The sequence below is a fragment of the Homalodisca vitripennis genome, chromosome 2, assembly GCF_021130785.1.
Source record: "Homalodisca vitripennis isolate AUS2020 chromosome 2, UT_GWSS_2.1, whole genome shotgun sequence".
NCBI classification, from domain to species: domain Eukaryota; kingdom Metazoa; phylum Arthropoda; class Insecta; order Hemiptera; family Cicadellidae; genus Homalodisca; species Homalodisca vitripennis.
In genome coordinates this window covers 147,663,410-147,685,358 of record NC_060208.1, presented here as the reverse complement: position 1 = coordinate 147,685,358, position 21,949 = coordinate 147,663,410, and the positions used below count along the sequence as shown (strand labels likewise).

Genomic DNA, 21,949 nt, shown 5'->3' with positions numbered 1-21,949 from the left:
TTTGGGTTCAGTTAAAATTAATTTTAATAACATTTTTGGTTATATTTTGTTTTATTATAACCCACCTTTGAAACTTTAGACATCTAATATAAAAATAAATTTACAATATTATGATAATTTTTAACTAAAAAGAACATGATTCTTTAAACAAATTAAAGAAATCACTATAAAAAATTACTGCTAAAGAAAACGTTTCTACTTTTTCTATTTAATTTAGTAATCTTACTAAATCAGTTTACTGAAAAAGTCTAAAACATCCCTATGTAAAGCAATCTTTATAAAAAATTATAAAAGTATATAAAAATGACTAAAATTTAAATTAATTGAAACCATTGACATGTTTGGAATTTTAAATTAATGAACTCTATGTGTGAAGGTTCTACATTCAAAATATATTTTCTCAGATTGTACCAAAACTACCATTGCTACTATTTTTGTGAAACATTGAAAAATTATGTATAAAAATGAAAATGATGATACTCAACACCAATATAGCAACTGATCATAAATTACATAAGTATCTCATCTAATAAGTTAACACAAAATATTGAAATCATACTTATGAAGTGCATAAGCAAGCACAGTGTTTTAATGTACATATATACACACCAAAATGGTACTGTTATACAACAAATATATCCATATAAAAATGGAACACTTCTTCGGATACAATAGAATGCCTCTTACTACAACAAACGGTAATTTAGTTTGTTGCTGCTCTAGTAACTATTACTAAACAATAGAGAACAGGGGAGCTACTATACGTATAACAATTGATCAAGGTATGTCACTTTTTACTGAATGGGTAGCGTTTACTGGACATGTGATCATTTAACATATGGCAGTTCCTAAACGTGTGGTATGTCTACTTACGTTAGTTACTGATCATGTAGTGATTATACGTAATGTGTAACATAAATGATTGGACATATTAACACAGTAGCCGTATAGCAAGGGACATGGATCTAAGAAAACTTACCTTAAAGACAGTTCAGTTGTTTTAACTAAAGAAATTAAGTATCAGATTTGTACTGATCTATTGTATTAACAGAAATAGTAAGTACATTACTTGGGAAATAACATTTTCAAATGTTGTGAAAGATCCATGCTATATTATAACGTGGCTTATGGAAATGATAACTATCCCAAAAAAGTATAAACTAGTTGAAACTTGGTACAAAAAGTTATGTTATAAATATTTCGGCTAAGTTTGTTGGCCAGTATGGTATGCCATTTCGTTCTATTATAGCTGTTTAAACTTTTAGAGTTCACAACTTCTTTATGTATGAATTTAGAGAAAACAAAAAAAGTGTTCTGGAATGTTTATAAAAAAATTGACATTCCAAGTGAGCTGGAAAAACTATTTTGTACGCTATAGTTCAAAAATTAAAAGGTCATGGCTTTCCGTATTTATCTGTGTATGATATGTTCAAAGAGACATAATTATCAAAACATTATCTGGTCGTGTGTCTAGTTTTGTGTTCAGTTAAGAATAGCTGAATGCATTACTAGTTTTTTGTGGTTTTGATTGTGTAACTAACGAGTGCCTACAAACATGTGGCTGTATAAAGTAGGTAATAGTCAACTCCACTTCTAAAGTCAACTGAATTGTAACCGTAATTAAAAGTCAAGTGATGACTACCTCTTTCATTCTCACCAATCACTCATGTTGATCTACAACACTCAAACAGTGTTACAGTTAAACCTAAGTGGTTTTTTGTCAAGAAATTTTACCAAATAAATGAGTGGAGGGCATGCGAGGATGTGCGGAGTTAGCACAGACCTTGATCCGTGAGACAGCCTCCTCAGCCTGCATCATCCTTGTGCTTTTCGTGGGTTGGCCCTCACACACCAGCTGAGTAGAGCCGAGGTAGCGTGCGCGGAACAGCACTCCCTCTATCAGTACTGCAGGTTCGTGGATCATAGCTGAATCATTACAAAACACAGTGTTGGTTCAGTGTGCAAGCGTTAAAGCATATTTAATTATTTAATGATCATGCCTGGATAAAATCATAAGTAAAAATTAAACATGGTGTCATCCTTCATTTCAAAGTGTCACCATTTATTCCATTTTAGTTTATAATAATGCCATGCAATAATCCTAAGAGTGTCAAGTCTGAAATAAAATAAGTGTCATGCAAGTTTTATAGCTGATACTGCTATGTCTATAAATAATGCAAAATTTTGCACCCATATTAGACCCATATTTTTACCTTTCTTTGACATAATCATGTGTAATAACAAATATACAAATATTTTATGCATACAATACCATTTTTAGTTTTTTTATACCTTTGTAATATAGTAAAAGTTCCAATTTTGAACTACTGTATAAATAAAAATAACAAAACAAAATTTTTTTGGGTATCATGGTTATTTTATACATAGAATCTAAAGCTCATAATACTAGAGATTAACAATAATAATTAATAATAACTTTCTTTTAGTTGGTGTCTTGTAGATGATAAATATAACAAACCTACAAAGTAATATTTTAAAAACACTATGCATGAATGTCTGAAAAGCATAACCGTTCTGAAAAAAATATGTTTATAAAATTAATTTTACTTTTAATTGAAAGGTTAAATTATTTTTTAAATATAGTTTTCAAAAGTATCGATGACAATTTAAATTGTTTGCCAATTTATCTAAGCCTTTACCAAAGTAATTTGTGCCAATGACTATCTTCCTTAACTTAGCGAAGTTCTGTCTTCAACAAAGTTTTTTGCGGCTTCATCGGATACAAAGAGCTTACAAGGAGCAATAAAAATGTTTTGTTAAGCATATCTCAATGTTTGTTTAAAAGTGTATAGTGGAGTTTCTTCAAATGTCATAGGTACGTACTGTGGTTTCACTTCTGGAGAGAAATTCAACAAGCAAACCCTTTTTCCTGTCTTATAAGACAGGGTACATAATTATTCTGCGTTTACAATATTTTCTTCCTGGATATTTCGTGAGCTTACTCCACTAAACTGACTTTTGCTTGGATTCTAGATGACATGCTGAATTTGAATTTTGTCATCAGTTACAATTTTGGATTGAAAATCCCTTTCCTTCATTACTGGAACTGGTAAGAAATGTCAGAGCATTGTCAAGTTACTTTGTTTAGGACACATCTGTAAGTTTGGAACTCAGATGGAACTTTAGGAGTGTCGATGGGCCACTTGCTGGTTTACCAAACTTGGTAGTTTACTAAGTGCAATCAACCACTTTATGGCTGATCTGGTAGTTTACTCAATGCAACTGATCACTTTGTGGCCAGTATCAGTATTCACCAGTTAGAATACATACAGTGTGTAAATTACACCAGTATGTGTTCCTAACGGATTGAGATATCAATGTATAATCTTCACTATACTTTAAAATAATTTTGTGAAATGTTTGGGGTCGATTTTAAAGGTCTATTCAATAGAAACACAGTAACAGGAAGATATCAACTCTACAACACCCCTAGCAAAAGTTATGGGCATTATACATTGTAATGCCATCTAGAAAAAGACACCTCTTACTAAAGTATGCATACCACAAAAATTAGATACTACGTAAAGGGGTAAGCTGGGTACCCCAAAGTCTTATTGAAAGATATCATGCATGCATTGTGTTGATATGAGCAAGACATTGGCATTCTACAGATTATTATTTTTTGCATCTGACAAGGGTGACTGATTTTATTGGCTGATAAATTTTGTTTAAGACAACACTGTTTACAAAGACCGTACAACTTCTTCAATGTCTTTATCCTGTCCATGTATAGTGACTTCTAGCTAGAGCTTTCATTCGTACAATACCAAGATGTCCTATTTGCCATTCATTTAAAACTTGCTGTTGAAGTTTCCTTGGTACAAGCATCCTCCAGTCTTTTAAAATACACCCGTCTCGTAGTCCTAGTTCACTATCTTGATATCCAAACTGTTCTATAGATTTTCCATTTTTTAGAGTGTCTAAAACTGGTGATAAATACTCATCTTTAGCAGTTTCTTCAGCAATCATTTTAATATCAACAATTAGGATTTAAGTTGACCAATTCAAAAACAACTGCTATCATCCATGGCATTTGTACTACATTTAATAGGGAAATGAGATAAAATGTCTACATTCAATTCAATTCAATTCTTTTTACTGCATAAGGTACACAAAAGTACATTGCAATCGTCAATATAGAATAAATCTAAACATAAACGTGCTATTAACAAAATCAAATTCCATAGTAGTCAAAAGAAATAAATAAGCACACAAAAACAATCATTTGCATTAAAATTTAAAAGCCACTGTTAGAGAGGAATTCATTTACATTATAAAATTCCTTCAATATTAAGTACCTCCTCAGGTTCCTTTTAAAAATTGTCACCTCACAAACATCTTTCAAATTTTGAGAGAGAGCATTATAATTTACCGTTATTATAGTACATATTATTTATAAAGTCTGGAGCTAATTTTCTATAAATCAGAACAACCTTTCGGAAATACTTAATTTATTCCGAATCTTAAATTTCACTCAAAATTTAACAAAGTTTTACAAAATCTTGATTTGCTTTTCTTCAAAATTTCTCTCAATCGGTCAAATCTAATTTAGAGTCTGATCAAAATTAAAAAAATGAAACTAAAAAGCTATACTTCACCAAAAAGGTTTAAATTAACAAAATAAAATAAAAAGTTCTCTTCTCAAAATATTCAAAATCAAAATTACACAATCCTTGATGTAAACTTTAGGATCAAAATCTAATTTAAAATACTTCAAAAGTTGAATTATCAGGCTCTGTTATATGGCAAAATTTAGAAAATTTAACACAACAGTATAAAACAAAAGATGTTAAACTAAACGCTGGTACGGGACTTACTACTTTGAAGACTATAGAGGCTGAAAAACTATTACGCACTAAAGGAAAAAAAAAGAAATTTAAAACTTGACTTAAAACACACCGGGTAAAAATTAACTCTATATCCCAAATGTATAGGAATAGAGGAAGTACTATCGCTTCTGAACTGCACCTGTAGACGCTCTGCACTAGACTAGCTGACTACCCCTCTCTCTTCAAACCAACCGCGACCGGCTCGGGAACCTATCACCGTTGACATCTCTAACAGCTGGAGAGGTCAAACCAACAAAATAATGTCCACGTACCGCGTCTAGTTAACATAGAGCCTACTTCCTACCGCAATTCAGCAGAATGATTATAACTACGGTACAATAAAAAATTACACCCACGTGCATCACCCTAGTCTCGTGCAGGGACAAACGATGTGAGGGAGTACGAAGCAAAGTGCCATGCCTTGTCGGATAGGCATGAGTGCTTCCCACTGACGGCATCTGATACAGATGCTTCCTGACATACAGTACATGACAAATCTAAAAATGTAAAGGGACGTCATTGTTAGAATGTTGAGATTCCTAAATAAATCACGGCATGAATGAAGATTTAGGACCCTGCATATGATCCGTACGGCTCTCTTTTGGACCAAAAATGCATGTTCTGCAGGAGAGGCCCCGCCCCAGACCTCAATCCCATACGCCAACAACGAAGTGAAACACCCGTGGTAAGCAGTCACCAACCCATCTCTGCCCATAAATGTACTCAGAGTTTGCAATGCAAAACATACTTGACTCAGTTTACTACACAACCTAGATATTTACATGAGTAGACCACTCCAATCTACTATCGATGGTTACACCCAGGAAACATGTAGATTGAGACGGTTCTAATGAAGTTTCATTTATGTTAACCAACAAATCAGTGTTTATTTTTTGTTAGAAACTGAATAAATGTGGTTTTCTTAGCATTCAACATTAGGTTATTTTTTGACAGCCAACAGTCAATATTTACGAGGGAAGAAGATGCTCATAGAGTACTAAATTGGCATCCCCCCTGCACACATGAATATCGTTAATGTAGAGGATAAAAAGTATTGGGCCCAGAACGGAACCCTGCGGCACTCCATACTTGTTCTCAATTAAACCTGATTTCGAAAACCCAACTTGAACGAACTGCTGCCTGTGAGACAAATACGATTGTAGCCATGAAAGAGCTACGCCTCTAACTCCATACCATTGCAGCTTAGAACACAATATGCCATGGTCTACACAATAGAACGCCTTTTAAAGGTCGCAAAACATTCCTAAGGCTGCCTGGCGTTTTTATAGGTGGTCAATAATTTGGTCAACAAGAGAAATCACTGCGTCAGCAGTTAAATGGTTCTGTCTAAATCCAAACTGATTTGGGACCAGTACATTGTGGCGCTGCAAAAAGGCAGACAAACGAGCCTCTGCAGCACCTTAGATAAAGTAGGCAAGAGAGACACCGGTCTGTAGTTGTCCGCAGATTCCCGATAACCTTTCTTAAAAACTGACACAACTTTAGCTATTTTGAAACAATTTGGGAAAACACCACCTGCAATTGATTCATTGAACAGAATACACATTGGATTTAGAAAACAACCGTAACATTGCTTCAACAACCAAGCGGACATTTCATCAACACCCAAAAACTTTTTGGTTTTCATCGATATGATGCTTTTTTCTATCTCATCCGGTGTGATTGGCGTAAAAAAGAAAGATTGAGATTTGAGAAACATCTGATTTTCTGAACTCTATACTGTAATTGAAGCCTGAGAGAAAGTATGCATAATTAAATATCCTTGCAGCTGATATTGATGGTTGATTTTTTTTAGATGAAAAATGGATACCAATGGTTTGTGATCCTTTACTAGAATAGACATCCTTCCATAGCTGTAAGAGAAGAATTTCTTCAGTCCTAAAATATACCTGTTGCTTCTTTGTTAATTTAACTGTATTTACGTTCACATGGTGTTAAGATACGCGAAATGAAACTTATTGGTCTTCCAGTGCCATTGCTATAACTATCAGATAGAACTGCACCTAGTCTGACTGGAGTTGCGTCAGTTGCCAAAAAGGGATAGAATATACTTTAACCCATTTCCTGGTTAAAGTATACAAGTACACTGTCACTAATAATTTTTTGTTTTACTTTGTTGAAACTTTTTACACACTTCAGATTCCAGTTAAAAGGTTTACCCTTTTGCAATAAATGATTTAGTGGAAAAAAATTTAGAAGATAGTGTAATGTATGCGGGTCGACACTGTACTCTCTATGGGTCGGGAAGAATAATTAAACTTGGGGGGGGGGGTGGGGGGGGGGGGGGGTGGGGGGGGGGGGGGGTGGGGGGGGGGGGGGGTGGGGGGGGGGGGGGGTGGGGGGGGGGGGGGGTGGGGGGGAATTTGCTTACATTATACTGTTGACAATTTTAAAGCTTTCAAATGTTGCTTTATTGGTGTAAAGTTCCAAAGAATTACTAACTCAGAAAAGAAAAAAGTTAAATGTTTTTGTTAAAAACTACATCAATTTTTATTAGAGAATACAGAATTTTTAGTCATGTTAAAATCAGTATTTTGCTTTAAAAAAAGGAATAGAATGTAGATTAAACATTTTTTTATTTTAACAAAACTTTTTAAATTTACATAACTTCAAAAATCAGTTACTTATCTTACTTTCTTTTCTATCTATTCTTTTATCTCTAAGGAACACTTTTTACCATGGTTCGTTTTCTGTATAATATTACACCCATGGGAAGTTATAAAAAATTTAACAAGAAGAGTAAATAACATAGTTTCATAACACTTTTCCAATTGGTTTACTGGGAGAGTAAAAGATTGGGGAAAAATCATTACTTGGCGCCCACCAGGTTACCTGGGACCCCGGGTGTGAATAATGTGGTTTTATATTTATCCTTCTACACAGATTGTGTACCGTTCTGTCGATTTTTCTCTGTTTGGTTTTTTTGTAAATAATTTTCATGATATTTTCCACTTTGTATCTCAAAACATAGTAGATTGAAGTTACCAATGGTTTTTATTTTCCATATAGCAATAAATTTTTGGCAATTCTGTCGCTTTTTAAAAATGTCTATTTGTGTTAGTTTTTTAATTTGATTTGATGTTTTTATTGAATCTTTTTTTGTTCATTACCTATAACAGATCTTATCCATTCTTGAACATTTTAATATTAACAGCATAAAGTTTATTTATTTATCGTTTTTTAATATTTACTATTAAATATAAATACAAAAGAATTTGTTACTAATTTAATTGTAGTATTTTGTGTAACAATATTATTTTATGACAGAACACTTCTAATGGAATACATAAAACACAAAGAATTGAATAATTAAAAGTCTAGATTTACAGATTCTCATCCATTTTGGTAAATATATGAAACGCTTAGTGTGAATTATTTTGGAAGCAATGTCCTCTTGTATATTTTTATTTGTTCTTTTAAAAATTGTATTTTGTCAATGGAATTGAACCTGTTAAAAGATAACTTTATAATTTCACAAATAATTTTGTTGTAGATAAAAAAATTCTGCATGTCATCTATTTGGATGAGACGGAAGGTCATTGATTTTTCAATACTCCGGTAGCTATTTAAATATTTTTAGTGTATAAATAAATATGTAGGTTTGTTGTATTGTAATCTGAGAATCTTTCTCTAATCTGTATTTTTGCTAATAACTATTTTCAGCTGTAGATTTGTTGATAAACTAGTAATGTTGTATTTGCTTTTGGGTAGCACATTGTAAACGTAGATGTAACGGATAAAAACACGTGTAAAAAATAATGAATGAAAAATTAATATCTTTTCCAGTTTAGTCGAAAGAAAGGTAGATTGTACAAGTGGTTGTGTCTCTAATTGTAAAATTTAACATGCATTATTATTTTTAGACATTTAATTTACACATCATAATAAGATAATAACTCATAACAAAACATCATAATTATATAAAGCAAAAAAATGAGAATTTTGGCTATATAACATGTTTATTCAAAACCTTTACTGGTAAAGAAGCTTGTGAGAAATATTTTTTATTACAAATTGAGGGAAATCATGCTGTAAAAATGTTCTTTCTGTATATTTAAAAGTATTCCAAAATAGTTAGTGTACTACACTTTTTTGAGGTTTTTGAACGTATATATATAGTTTTTTTTATATAGAGTTTAAAATGTTCAAAAGTTCTTTTTCTATCTTTATATTTAAAAAAAATTAATTTATTTAAAAGAATAAGTATATAAAGCCATTTCTATCTAACACACTACTTGTTCTGGTATAAAGTAATAATTTACTCAACAGGGAAACTGGAAATGATTCCTCATTTAGAAAGGTTATTACACCAAATTAACTGGTGATAATAAACACAGCCATTAGTTGGCAGATAACAGTTGATTTGCCATGCCTTTCTCTACTATAGAAGTAGAATCCAATATATTATACCAATATAATGCTTGCAAATTAATTTTAACTATGGCAATGCCAGTTAATATCATAAAATTAAATGCTGCTATTTCTTTCTGCTCTTATTTCTTTTTTATGCATAGCCACTCAAATCTCATTTCTATTTGTACCATCAATTTGTCACATCGTTATTGTTGTTTCATTTGTTAAAATACAAAAAATCTATATGAGTTACATACCATAGACATACCTTTCTGCAGTGTCTTTATAAATTGTTTACAAAATATGTTGTTAGTAGAATTTATTTTAGACTAATGTTTTGTTAGTTATTATTTCTATAAATTACAGAACAATTTTGTAACTCACTGCACTCTCTACCCCTTCAGTACTTATCCATTTACTTTAACATATTCCTTAAACATACACATGTTTAAAAACTTCAAATTGTATTGTATTTTAGCTATCCTGGAATATTTTAAAGCTACAAAAAACAACAATTTTACGGTATGATTGGCCTGGTTTGTGTAAAAACTTATTTATCAGTGATGTTTTCTGAATATATTTATTTTTATATAGCCAAAATTCTTATTTAATTTCTATATAATTTTGATTTTATAAAAAAAACTCCCTACAGAATGTTTACAAAACCAGAAAATAGGCAGCCAGTAACTTATATGGGCCAATATAATTTGAGGAGTTTAGAAGAAAAAAATTCTGAGATAAACACAGTAGTAGTGTTTAAGACCCATAAAAATGTACACATGTACAATTGCTGTAGAAATATCTGAAAATTGGTATAAAGGATCAAAGGATGTATCATTTCTAATACACTCAGCTTTACACCGAGCGTAAAGTATGATTCAAAAAACGTGTTGTGAAAGTATTATTACAGTTTTAAGTACATAATCTTTGTGTTTGAATTGTATTTCAAAATCATTTACAATTTGGGGTCAGGACTAAGATCCAGACAGTTGTTTGCATGTTGTTTATAAATTGTATAAAAAAATGCTTTGTAGTTATTGATAGAATCGCTTCGATCCATTGAATCATTCATTAAGAGCAAAGCTGGCATCTTTAATTAAACACTTTCACTTTCATCAGATCTGCAGGAGTAGATAATTTACCATTTCTAGAGATACTTAGAGATTGTTTGAGACGAGATACTTGGGAAAAAAGGTTTAAACTGCTTACAGTTCATGAGGTGTTGTCATTCAAACTATTTCATTGCCATGTTACCAGGAGATGTTCAGCATAGAATCATTGGGATCGTAACAGAAGATGTGGGGTGAAGTGATTTATCTCCACTTAAACCTATATTTTTCGTTAAAGACCTTGCCATTACCATATAACTTCTTCAACATTGTGCTGACTGCGGTAACAGAATTAAAAGCATCTGACACCTAATGTGTTATCCTTAATTTTGTATAACAAATTATACTCTTCCTATTACTGTATTAACAAGAATATTTTTCATAGATATGATATGCTGTGTCTTACTTAAATGAGTGCTTTGTAGTGTGCTTTGCCTTTTTTGTTTGTTTTAAATTTTTTTAGCAATTTGTACTTGCCTCATTTAAATATAAATTCTTATAGAAAAAATCATTTTAACTTACAGTCTACACAAAACCAAAATTTTGCACAGCACTCCTGCAGTGCATTACATTATATATATGAAACTTATTTAATATCCAACAATTTTGGTTAACTTGTAAATCACTAAAAACATGAATACTGACATTGTTATATTTTAAAAAACTGGATATTTCTGTTTTTATGTATTTTTAAGTTGTAATAATAATATTACCTTGTAGTTAATAACCCATCCCTCATAGAGTAATAAATATCACTTTTATGTCCTTTTAACATTTTTTATTTATTTATTTTTAACTGTTAGCTCTGGTTATCCTTTAATGTAAAATGTTGTTTATTTAGTTGCTTTAATAGTTTTCAGATCATAAATAAATATAGCTCATTAATACTAGGTGTGTTTTTTGAGTATGTAGCATTTTGGTGTATACAAAAAATAAGTAAGTTGTATATAAAAAATTTTATTTTTAAATTAAAGCCTGCAATTTTATCTACATTTTTTACATTATTACATTTAACACAAGACATGTATAGCATACAAGTCTTGAATACCACTGTCATAAAAGTTGCCGCCTGCTTTAAAATTATCATTACCACATTACCATACATTAAAAAATCTAAATTTATATACTAGGCACCAGAAATATGCAGCGATCGGGCTCTACATATAGACTGCCAACGCACATTTGCTGTGTTGTTCTCTGGTCAGTCAATAGCATATTTTAAACACTAGTCTATTTTAAACATCGGAACACTGCATTCTAGTTCATAGAGATGTCTGCCACACCTGCAAGTCGTTTGGTTTGTGGATATGACAACAATGTCACCACAGTTGTTAAAAATTTTTTATTTTTTATTCTATCTTCTTTAATAGTAGATGTAATAGCTTTACTTGTTGATAGAAACCAGGCATATTATTTATATTTACAAATTGAAACTTACCTTTAATGTTTATGCCTTTGAAACTACCATAACTGGACTACCAGTACATTCAGGCCACAATTAATTATGAATCATTTAGTCCATAGTAAAAATTGTAATGTATTAATGATGCTATTGGATCATAGATCAAGCAACACAAATTTAAATTGTGTCCAGATCAAGTAGTAAAATGTGGCATTTTTTAATCACAAATGGAAATTAAAAAAGCACTAAACTTCAAAAATATAAATTTCTTGAAACTTGTGGAAATTCTTTTGATAACAAAGAAATTGGATGCGTCCATTTTCACTTTTTTTTTCATTTCTGCACCAAATCTTAGTGATCATCACTTAGAGTTGCTCACTCTGTTCCTCATCATTAACATTCTTTCAGTTATCTTTGAAAGCTCTTACTTATTGCATACCATTACATCATTCATGATGTTTTGTTTGTACATTTCACAAATCTGACAGTGACTTTGAAGTGCTTTTTCAATCCTTTACCACTTTAAAAATGAATAATAATGCGTATTTCACATTGGTAGGATTCTCAATCAACAGAGACATTTTAAATACGCATATACAAGTAAGCAATATTGATTATTGCTTTAATGGTGTCTGTGTTTTGCCAACAGATGTAGTAGATACACTGTTACAGTCATGTGATACCAACAAAAAAGTGACGGAATTTCAAAAACATTACTTAAAAAACACGCCTTGTATTTTTTTTGTAGTTTATTAAACATAGTTTTAATTTATATTGCTCTTAGAATTATTTTATTAATAAAATTATGTTAGCATTTTTTAATTCATGTTATTTTTTTTTACACAGGAGAAGGAAGGTGGAAAGAAGAAAGGGAGAAATAAAGAAGGTAAAAGTCTCAAATATAATTTAATTTGTTTAGTAACTTGTTATTTAAAATAATTTTTTTATGACCGTGCTGTCATATTTGGAAACAGTATGTGGCACATTTTTACAGCCACTATTGGTAGTGGGAGTAATTGTGAAAATTTTTTTAGATACTACAGGATACATATGTATAGATTTTCAAATTCTTATTCTATTCGTATTAAATTAACAATATTAAATGCAGTGCCATAATAGTAATTTTATCAATACTAGAAAGTTGTGGTTGTTTTCGGTGCGCAATAATGTTTTACAAGCGAGGCAAAGACGAGTTCGGAAATATGATTAAGACACTTTTGCTCCATATGATGAAACGATGTTTTCATCATACAGCAAATTAAATTAAAACATATAATTGGCTTCATTTAAGTTTTATTATGTAATAACTCAATATAATGATATTTATACACATAACGAAGCTGTGGTGGGAAGGGTTGAATAATGTAAATGTTGAGCGTAGCTCTAGTTTCACTTTCCTGTTCTGAAATCTGATGCTGTCACAGACTGCACTGCACTAAGAGGAAGGTGAACTGGAGCTAAATTCAACATTCATATAATCAAACTGTTAAGTTAAAGTTAAGTGTACATATAAAAAACTGCTGTTATTTAGCCTACTTGTACTGAAACAACAAAGTAAAATTGTAAACCAGCTGAGTTTTTCAGATCTCTGTATAAGGCAAAGTGACTTCATGGACCAACTTAGGTATCAAAAAACAGCTGTTATTTGTGCAGTATGATAAAAAATATAATTTTTACTTTACTGTTATAGCGGAAGCAATAGAATATTTAACACATTCACAATGACGTGTACCCCATCAGGTACACGTGATCTTTCACAAACTGCCGTTGTTAACCGATCGGGTACACACTTGACTTTCGTTAAAAACACGACGGGCGCCCAATGGTGTACATGTTGCTAAGCATTTCCTAATTGCATTCTTATTGTTTGTATTGGTGGTTTGTTAAATGTGATCCTGCGCTTAAATAAATACAAAACACTAGGAGGGGGACTATTTTCTACCCCGTTGGGCACATGATTGCTTAATTTGTAAAGTAAAAATAATTTTTTTAGGTACCCCTTCGGGTACAAAGAAAAAATGTTGAAATAATTTTGTATATGCAAATTATGAAGCCTACACACACATTTCTTGTGTTATACTTAAGACGTTTAATGTAAACAAGACTATTACGGTTTTTAGAGCCATTATTATTGAAAACTTAGACGGCAAATTAAGAAATTTGGAAATAAGCCGTCGTCGTGAACACGTTAAATAGTAATTATCTGAAGTTTAATTGTAAAACTACTAACATCTGCATATTTTATGTTGATTGATTACACTGCTAATAATTTATCTTGTAAGAATAATATACTTAACTTATAAGAATGTCTATTAAAAATGTTTTATTCTTTCTATGAACGTGGTGTGTGGGTGAATAGTAATAATTTTTCCTTTCTTTCTAAAATGTAAGCCTTTGTAGTAGTTAAACAAATAAAATAGTTTTCTTAAAGTAATTGACATTCCAATTTTCAGTTATTACAATCAGGAAAGTTTTATCATGTTGAATCTGAAATGTCAGTAAATTGTATAATTCACAATGGAATTGATTTCCTCATTCCTTGGTCTCTGAAAAAATAAAATTAATATTGTTTAACATTATGATACATATTCAGACAGTATTGAAGTGTTGGATATGACTGTGTAAAATAAATGAACATGCTAATTTACTAGCATTCAAAATGTGAAAATACATTTTTGAAAATTTTTTAACTGTGGCATTTTTTGCATTGCTTATATTTGGGATTTAATAAAATGGAAACTAATGGTAAGTTTATTACAACAACAAATGCATGATGGATTGCAACTATATATAATATATATATATGTTAAACATAGCATGAGCATGGTCTGTGTGTTAATACAATTTAGGTTATTTAAATATTTCAATAGTGTGATATATTACATCACAAATATTTTGTTTTCAAACAATTTCTTGTTTATTGATGTCTAGCCACAATCTAGTTTTTGTACATTTCACTAAAAAAATTACAAGTTTGTCAATTCTTCAAAAGTAGATTTATATATATACATACACAGACACACAAATTTGGTAAGTTTTTGTATTTGGTTTTATTAATAAACATAACACATTTTGTCCCTCAACTATTTTAGGACCAAGCAGAGAAATATTTACAAAACTAAAGCCAAATTATAATTTGATGCTTACACAGTTTATTATTAAATGCACACACACACATTGTTAAAGGTAGCTTTTCATTTAAATGTTCTAGCATCACTACTGTTAACACTGCACATGTGCATTTGTTTCTTTAGTTCATCAGCTGCACACTGGCACCATTACAATGAATTGGTCCTGTGATTTTGGCTTACGTGCCATCAACAATGTTTATACGAGGGCTATCCAGAAAGTAAATTTGTTTTCACTCTGTAGCCACTAGAGGATACTATCATGGCCATTTTTATGTTAGGGTATTTTACCGTTCAGTGCCTATTTAGCCTTGCTAGTGAGAGGTTACTATCGCTCCTTGTTGTTTTTCAATAGCAGTTTAAAATTTTTAAAACAATTGAGAATTCCGTGAGTTGTGAAATACGGTCGGTAATACGGTTTTTGTGTTTTTTGGTGAAGCACAGTAAATCAATTCAGATTAATTATCAACTTTGTGAAGTTTATGGGAACGATGTGATTACTGAAGGTAGAGTTGGGGGGGGGGGGTGGGGGGGGGGGGGGGTGGGGGGGGGGGGGGGTGGGGGGGGGGGGGGGTGGGGGGGGGGGGGGGTGGGGGGGGGGGGGGGTGGGGGGAAACAAAAAGATTCAGGTGTATTTTGTGGTATTCGAGGTTTTTCTTAGATTTTATCAGTCCCCTAAGGCAGTTTTGGGTTACTTGTTATTACTGTTTTGCAATAAGGATCTTGTGTTATCTTATATTTATGCTTCTCTCTTCTTGTAGTGATTTCCTCACAAATCATCTAAATTATCTCTTTGGGTTTTTTGGGGAAGGCCCAAGGCTAGTTTTTAATATTTATGTGCTCTAAGAATATTAATAATTCGTCTTTTCATTTAATAGTCAGTTCACTATTGTAACCAGTCATTACTTTTTTTAATATTCCTCAAAAATTTACTCCAACACACTTGATTTAAATAAATTAATACAATTCTCTACTATTTTCAAAAATTCTTTGGTAATTATATACAAAAAAACCAAATTTCTTTCTTTGCAACTAAAATGTAATTGATCCCAGTGCATTTTCCCAATCATAACATTTTAGAAGGTCTGTTATAAAAGCCAATCTGTTTTTAAGTGGTAAAATACCTTAAAGTTGGAAATAGTTAATTGTTAAAATTTGGATCCAGGGTGGTGTAAAATTTACCACAAGGAAACAGTCAGGACAATGCTCGGTAACCGTAACCAGCATGCGTTTCTTCCCCAATGGGGTGATAAAGCATTTTACAGTGTGCAACGTTCTTTTAAGTCGGATCTTCGGATAACCCGATTATCAGTTTCAGGAAAATTTAATAATTAGTTTTTTGTCAATTCGCCTAGACCTGCCAGGCGTGGGGCGCAAGTTATGGGTTTATTACTAGATAGTTTGATTAGAGAATGAAATAATTACATGTATTGCGACTTGTTGCGATAAAGATGCCAATAACAGGGAGGATACTGATGAAGAAAACACTGAAAATATTGCAGTTATAAGCCGTGTAGAAACGGCATCTCATTATGTTTCACTTGAAGCAACAAGAAAAGACAACACCGGCCGAGGTTTCTCATGTTGAAAAGGATGCGTGACCGCACGGCATGAAAACGGCATTCAAAAGCTGATGCAACTCAAATTAACAAAATTCTTTCAGAAAAATTAAACTGGAAGCCTATATAGTGTATTGTACTTTATTCGTGGTATGTATTTTAAGTATTTTCTGCAATAAATATTGCATTGTTTGTATACGTGGTTCTTTACTTTTTTCTTTGATTAACCCGAATTTTAATTTCGTTGGATCGGCCGCGGTCCCGGCTAGTCCGACTTAAATGAGGTTGCACTGTAATTGCAGATAAGGCGATAAAAAGATGTGGTTTTGATATCAATACCAAAATTGTGGTCTCAGTTTTGAATTTGATACAAACTCCTCTGCTATCAAGTAGAAAAGGTAGGTCAATCCTAAAAATTGGCATAACTATTAATTAAGCATGTGAAGCTATAAAAAATAATTAACTGGAAAAACCACCGCACCTACTATACCACTTGAGCCTTCTACTGTGAAAACTGAGCTTTTGTTTCAGATCATAGCCATAAACCCATGTCTTGTCAACCAGTAATAACTTTGTTAAAAGTGCGAGTTGTCAGCCTCGCTCAGTATGGAGTCACAGTGATTGTGTTAACTCCTCGTATTATAGTTTGACAGTTATTGTACAATAGTTTAACATGTTGACTGTGGTAGACACCTTACAGCGCACAATCTCAGTGCGAGTTGTTTGTCTTGCTCAATATGCAGCCGTAGTGAAGGTGTTTTAACAATATCCTGGTCATTATCTAACAAATTCAGATTCTCTTGTGCAATTTCACCACAGCAAATCTATTGATTGTCCATCAATAGCTAAGGAAACAGATCATCCTTCAAATTTTCATTTTGTAGAAATTTCACAAAACTGTAGATTTTGAGATGATAGCATCACCATATAGTCAATTGATGGTCTTTGTTGATTGCTGCACAAGCATTTTCAGTGTTTGCAGGATTTCTGACCGTTGCAGGCCTACTAGATCAGGGCTCACTATCTACTGAAATGCGTCCATCGTTGAATCACAAAACCACGCTTTTATCCAAGTATTACCCTTAGACTCATCATCAAGATATTTGTGTATCCTAAAGAATGTTTCTGAAGTAGAATGGCCAAGTTTTCTAGTAAAACTTAATGTAAATCCTTTGCTCAAGACATTCATTAGGTCATATTAAAATTCAAAGCAGGCACTTTTATTATTATACCAAACAGAATGCAGGGAATGCCTGATAGTGGTCTTGGAAGGATCCATCATTCTACGTCCATAACATGTCACAGTCATTTACATAACAATTAGGCAGTAAAGGAAGTGTCAATGTAAAAAGTGAAAATATTTTACTAACTATTAAGTATTTTTTCCTCTTGAACTCATCACTCAAGGACCTACAATGAAAAGTGTAAATGGATGTGTAGAATTTTGCTATTTATTAATAAATTAACAATCAATACTATTAATTAAAAAAACCTGACCTTTTGAATTTCATGAAAACATACCTGTAAGTTGGAGGAAAATTTGCATTCTTGTAACACAAATTTTCGCTATCTAAAATGATGTTGATTTCATTAAATATGTTTCTACCACATAATGTCTAGATTTATTATCTCTGCAATTGTGAATTAAATGGTAGATCAGTAAACAAAGAGAGTGTAAAAATAAAATAGGATAACTCATATAAGTGTCATGCCACCTTGTGTAACCACGGTTGTGGTTGTGTGGCAGTGACGGTGAGTCCTGTGCCGGTTGCAGATGAACCGGAACACCGACCTCGAGACTGACCGGCTGCTCGGACAACAACGGACCGATGACCATGGCTTCTACGATGAGAAGGTAGCAGAAAAACACCCTGATTTTATTTGTATTAATTTCTTCAATAATCTGTTCATTATATAAAAATGCCCTGTGCATGCCTGTAACTTGCTAACTACTGTCGGTAGAGTTTCACAACCCTTGTTGAAAACTAAAAGCATTGCTAAGAATATTTAATTTATAAAATACCAATATTTATCACTTTTACAAAGTATTAAAACAATTTTGTGTTATTTAATAATGTTTTTGTCAATTTGTTAAATATTACAACTGTTCCGTTAATGCATTCAATAATAACATTTTACATGCTTTCTGTGTCTCTAAGGTCTATTTTGATTAACCAATAATTAAACTAAAGGAATTATTAAATAAAGCAAAATTATAAAAAAAAAAACAAAAATTTAGAACATTTTATTTTGTTCTTCTATAAAAAACAGGAAAAAATATAATCTAAATCAACTAGTTCTTCAAATTTAATAAAATGTAAAACATTTATATACAAAAAAAATAATCATTAAAGTTTTGTTAATTGTTCGTTAGGATAAAGAATTTTTAATTGGGAAAGCACAATGGAAAAGTATATGTAACTTGTAATCATATTTAATAGTAACATACTTAATAATGAATTGGTAATGTTTAATAAATATTAATTTTTGTGTTTAATTATTTATGGTTACCATTGTCCCGCAAAAATGAGTTTATACTATTTAGATTTATTATTATATTTAAATAAATTTAAAACAATTCACTAATAATTTTTATTCTTGTTTATTAAGTTTATTGGGCTTTTTAAAAATCATAATTTATTATAATTATTATTTTCCAAAATGTTTATACCCTAAAGTGAGTAAATTGTAAAAAGTAGGAGGATAAGTTTTAATTATGGGCTGGTGTGGTTGCACTTGTGTTTGTAAGCAAGACAGCGACAGAGTAGTGAATATGTGTGATAGAGCCAGTGGAGTGGGACCCAATTTGATAACACAGGCGATGTAGTGACATGTACCAAGACTGTGTCCGGCCCCCCCCTATAGTGAGTACAGGTGTTTACTCTAGCACTGTGTATACACTCACTGGCATCCTGTCCTTCCACTGTGCCATTGCGATGTGATTAGTAAGCAGTCGTACCCACAACTTGATCAATTAAAACTAGTCCGCATTTATATGCCTAATGTAATGTTTTTAATAATTTTATATCTAAGGTTACTTTAAGTTTAAAAAAATTATGTTTAATTACTTTTTTTATATGTTTACTGGAGATTTCGTCCTTCTTCAATGCTTGCACTGTGATGATATACTTGGATTTCTATTTTTCTTCTCCATATGTTGCAGTGTATTTACGTCACCTTGTTATGTTTTTCCAGTTTCATTTATTATTTTATTTTAGCAAAACATTGTTTTTAAATTATCATTTATGGAAACGTTTTTAAGTACAAGCAACTACATCCAAAAGTTTGTAGTTTGATCTTATGCTTAATCAAAACTTGTTCATATTAATAAATTAATGTACGTTTTTATTTTATAAGTTACATAAAACATTGGTTTATCATGTCGATAAATTTAAACTGTAAATATAACGGTAATTGGTACATGCCTTAATCAATTTTATAAATTTATCATACTGTAAACTTTGTTGATGAAAAACACCCTGTCAAATGTATTAAATAGAGGTTAACTAGACATTAACATTTTTTAAATTTTGAATGCACAAACCCATGTAAAATGCTTAACAATTTAATTGAGTGGCTTGCTAAGGAATTGGTTATTGCTATTGGTATTCCTTCTTGTGTATGAATATTGTTCCTTCTGTACAGTGTGAGTTAAAAGTATGGGTACATTTTGTTTAATGTTTGATGGATAAAGATGGAGGGATGGAACTCAGGAACACCTTTCTAGGAAACAGAAGTTAAATTTTTAGTCACTGTTACAACTTTGCCCATTTCCCCAAAGGTCACCTCATTTGAAAGGTCTTGATAAAAGAAGAAGAACGATGGAATCTAGAGCTTTTCTATCTTAACCCAGTAACAAAATGTCAGCTCATTGAAATTAATTAAGTTAAAAGTATGTATGGATCCTGCTCAACCTTCAGTGGACAAAGATAGAAAAATGAAACTCAGGACACCCACCTCTAGAAAAAAAAGCGAAACCATTTCCCCATAATGAGCTTGTTAGGGGCAGATTAAAATTTTAAAACGTAAAAGTTACAGTTGCACTAGTAATTACAATTATGTTAAGCAATAAAACAGCTAAAACTTACTAACCTGTGTTTTTATATCAGATATTCAAACTGCTGTCCCCCAGGATAGTTTGACAATGTCCAAGCCTGTTGTAGAAGCTTGAAACCGCACACTGTATGAATTCACACTAGATTTTTTTAATTTGCGCTACTATTCTGTTCCTAAGGTCATTAATGCACTGGGGTTTTGTTTTATAGACAATTGTAATATGATCCCACACAAAGTGATCAAGTGGAGATAGATCTGGCGATCTTAGTGGCCACTCGATACTTCCTCTTCTGCTTATACAGCGATTTAGAAAAATATTGTTTAAATACTCGCGGACATGCAGGCCATAGTGCAGAGATGCTCCATCCTGCTGGAACCAAACTTCATTACAGTTATTGGTTGCTACTTGGATAGCTGGATAACCCTGATTTTATAACATTTCCTGGTATACCTCAGCATTAAGGTTCCCATCAATAAAATAGGGCCCAACAAACTAATCCCTCACAATGCCAAGCCAAAACGTTGAATTTTTCATGGCATTGGGTATGTTGCTCTTTTATCCAATGAGTGTTAACATCAGCCCAATAATGAGCATTGTCTCTGTTAACGTTGTTACCGTTTAAAATGAAAGTTGCTTCATCTAAGAAAGCAATGTTGTTTAATCTAATTGTATTATTGTCAATGTCCCGCATCATTATTTCATGAAATTCTACTCGACGATCAAAATCGTCCCCCTTTAGCTCATGATACTAAACAAATTTTGTACCTTTTTATAACCACTGTCATGCAAAGACTTTATAAACCTGATGTTTAAGAATTATCCCCGTAATATTATAAATGGCGAAAAGTTTGGATGTTTGGAGGTTTGTCCCTCGAATCCAACGCTGACAATCCTGTTATACGGATTGTGCTGAAATTTGAAACAGGTTTATAGCTTTTCCTGTCTCAATTAACATTTAGAGTGGCTTGTTTAAAACCATCCATAATCACATTCATCTTCAACCAAATAAAGTCCGCAATTCAAAATTGAAAAATTAGTTTTGTTTACATTTCGGAAATGTTTTATGATAAGATCAAAAAATGTATTTGATTGACAAGCTCTTGGACAGCTATAGTATCGTAACAAACTTTCTGAAACATATCTGTTTAAATTTTGGAAATTTTTAAATCAATAAGAATGTAAAAACAGAACAGTGCTTGATTCGGGTAGTGGTAAATGCAGAAAGTAAATAATAACATTAATATACAGGGTGTCCAATTAAATTTTACTCCAGATTGCGCCCAAGCAGTAACGAATTAAAATTCCATCTAATGCCATTAAATACTGTTATACAAAACTAAACTTAATAGCAACAACAGTTATGAATGTTTTCACATAAGTTACTTTAAATTGGTGGGCTGCCTTGACATCTTGATGTTTACATTTTTTAACAATGGCCTAATGGAAAAACAGAGAAAATGAATATTAAAC

At 31.8% G+C, this 21,949-nt stretch overlaps 1 protein-coding gene across 1 annotated transcript in view; it reads right to left on the bottom strand.

Moving 5' to 3' along the window:
* Positions 1 to 21,949, bottom strand: part of LOC124355844 — a 189,430-nt gene that overhangs the window by 25,705 nt on the left and 141,776 nt on the right. The window contains exon 15 of the mRNA XM_046806999.1: positions 1,784 to 1,952. Within this exon, the coding sequence (XP_046662955.1) occupies positions 1,784 to 1,952 (169 nt within the window). The remainder of the gene's footprint in view (positions 1 to 1,783; positions 1,953 to 21,949) is intronic.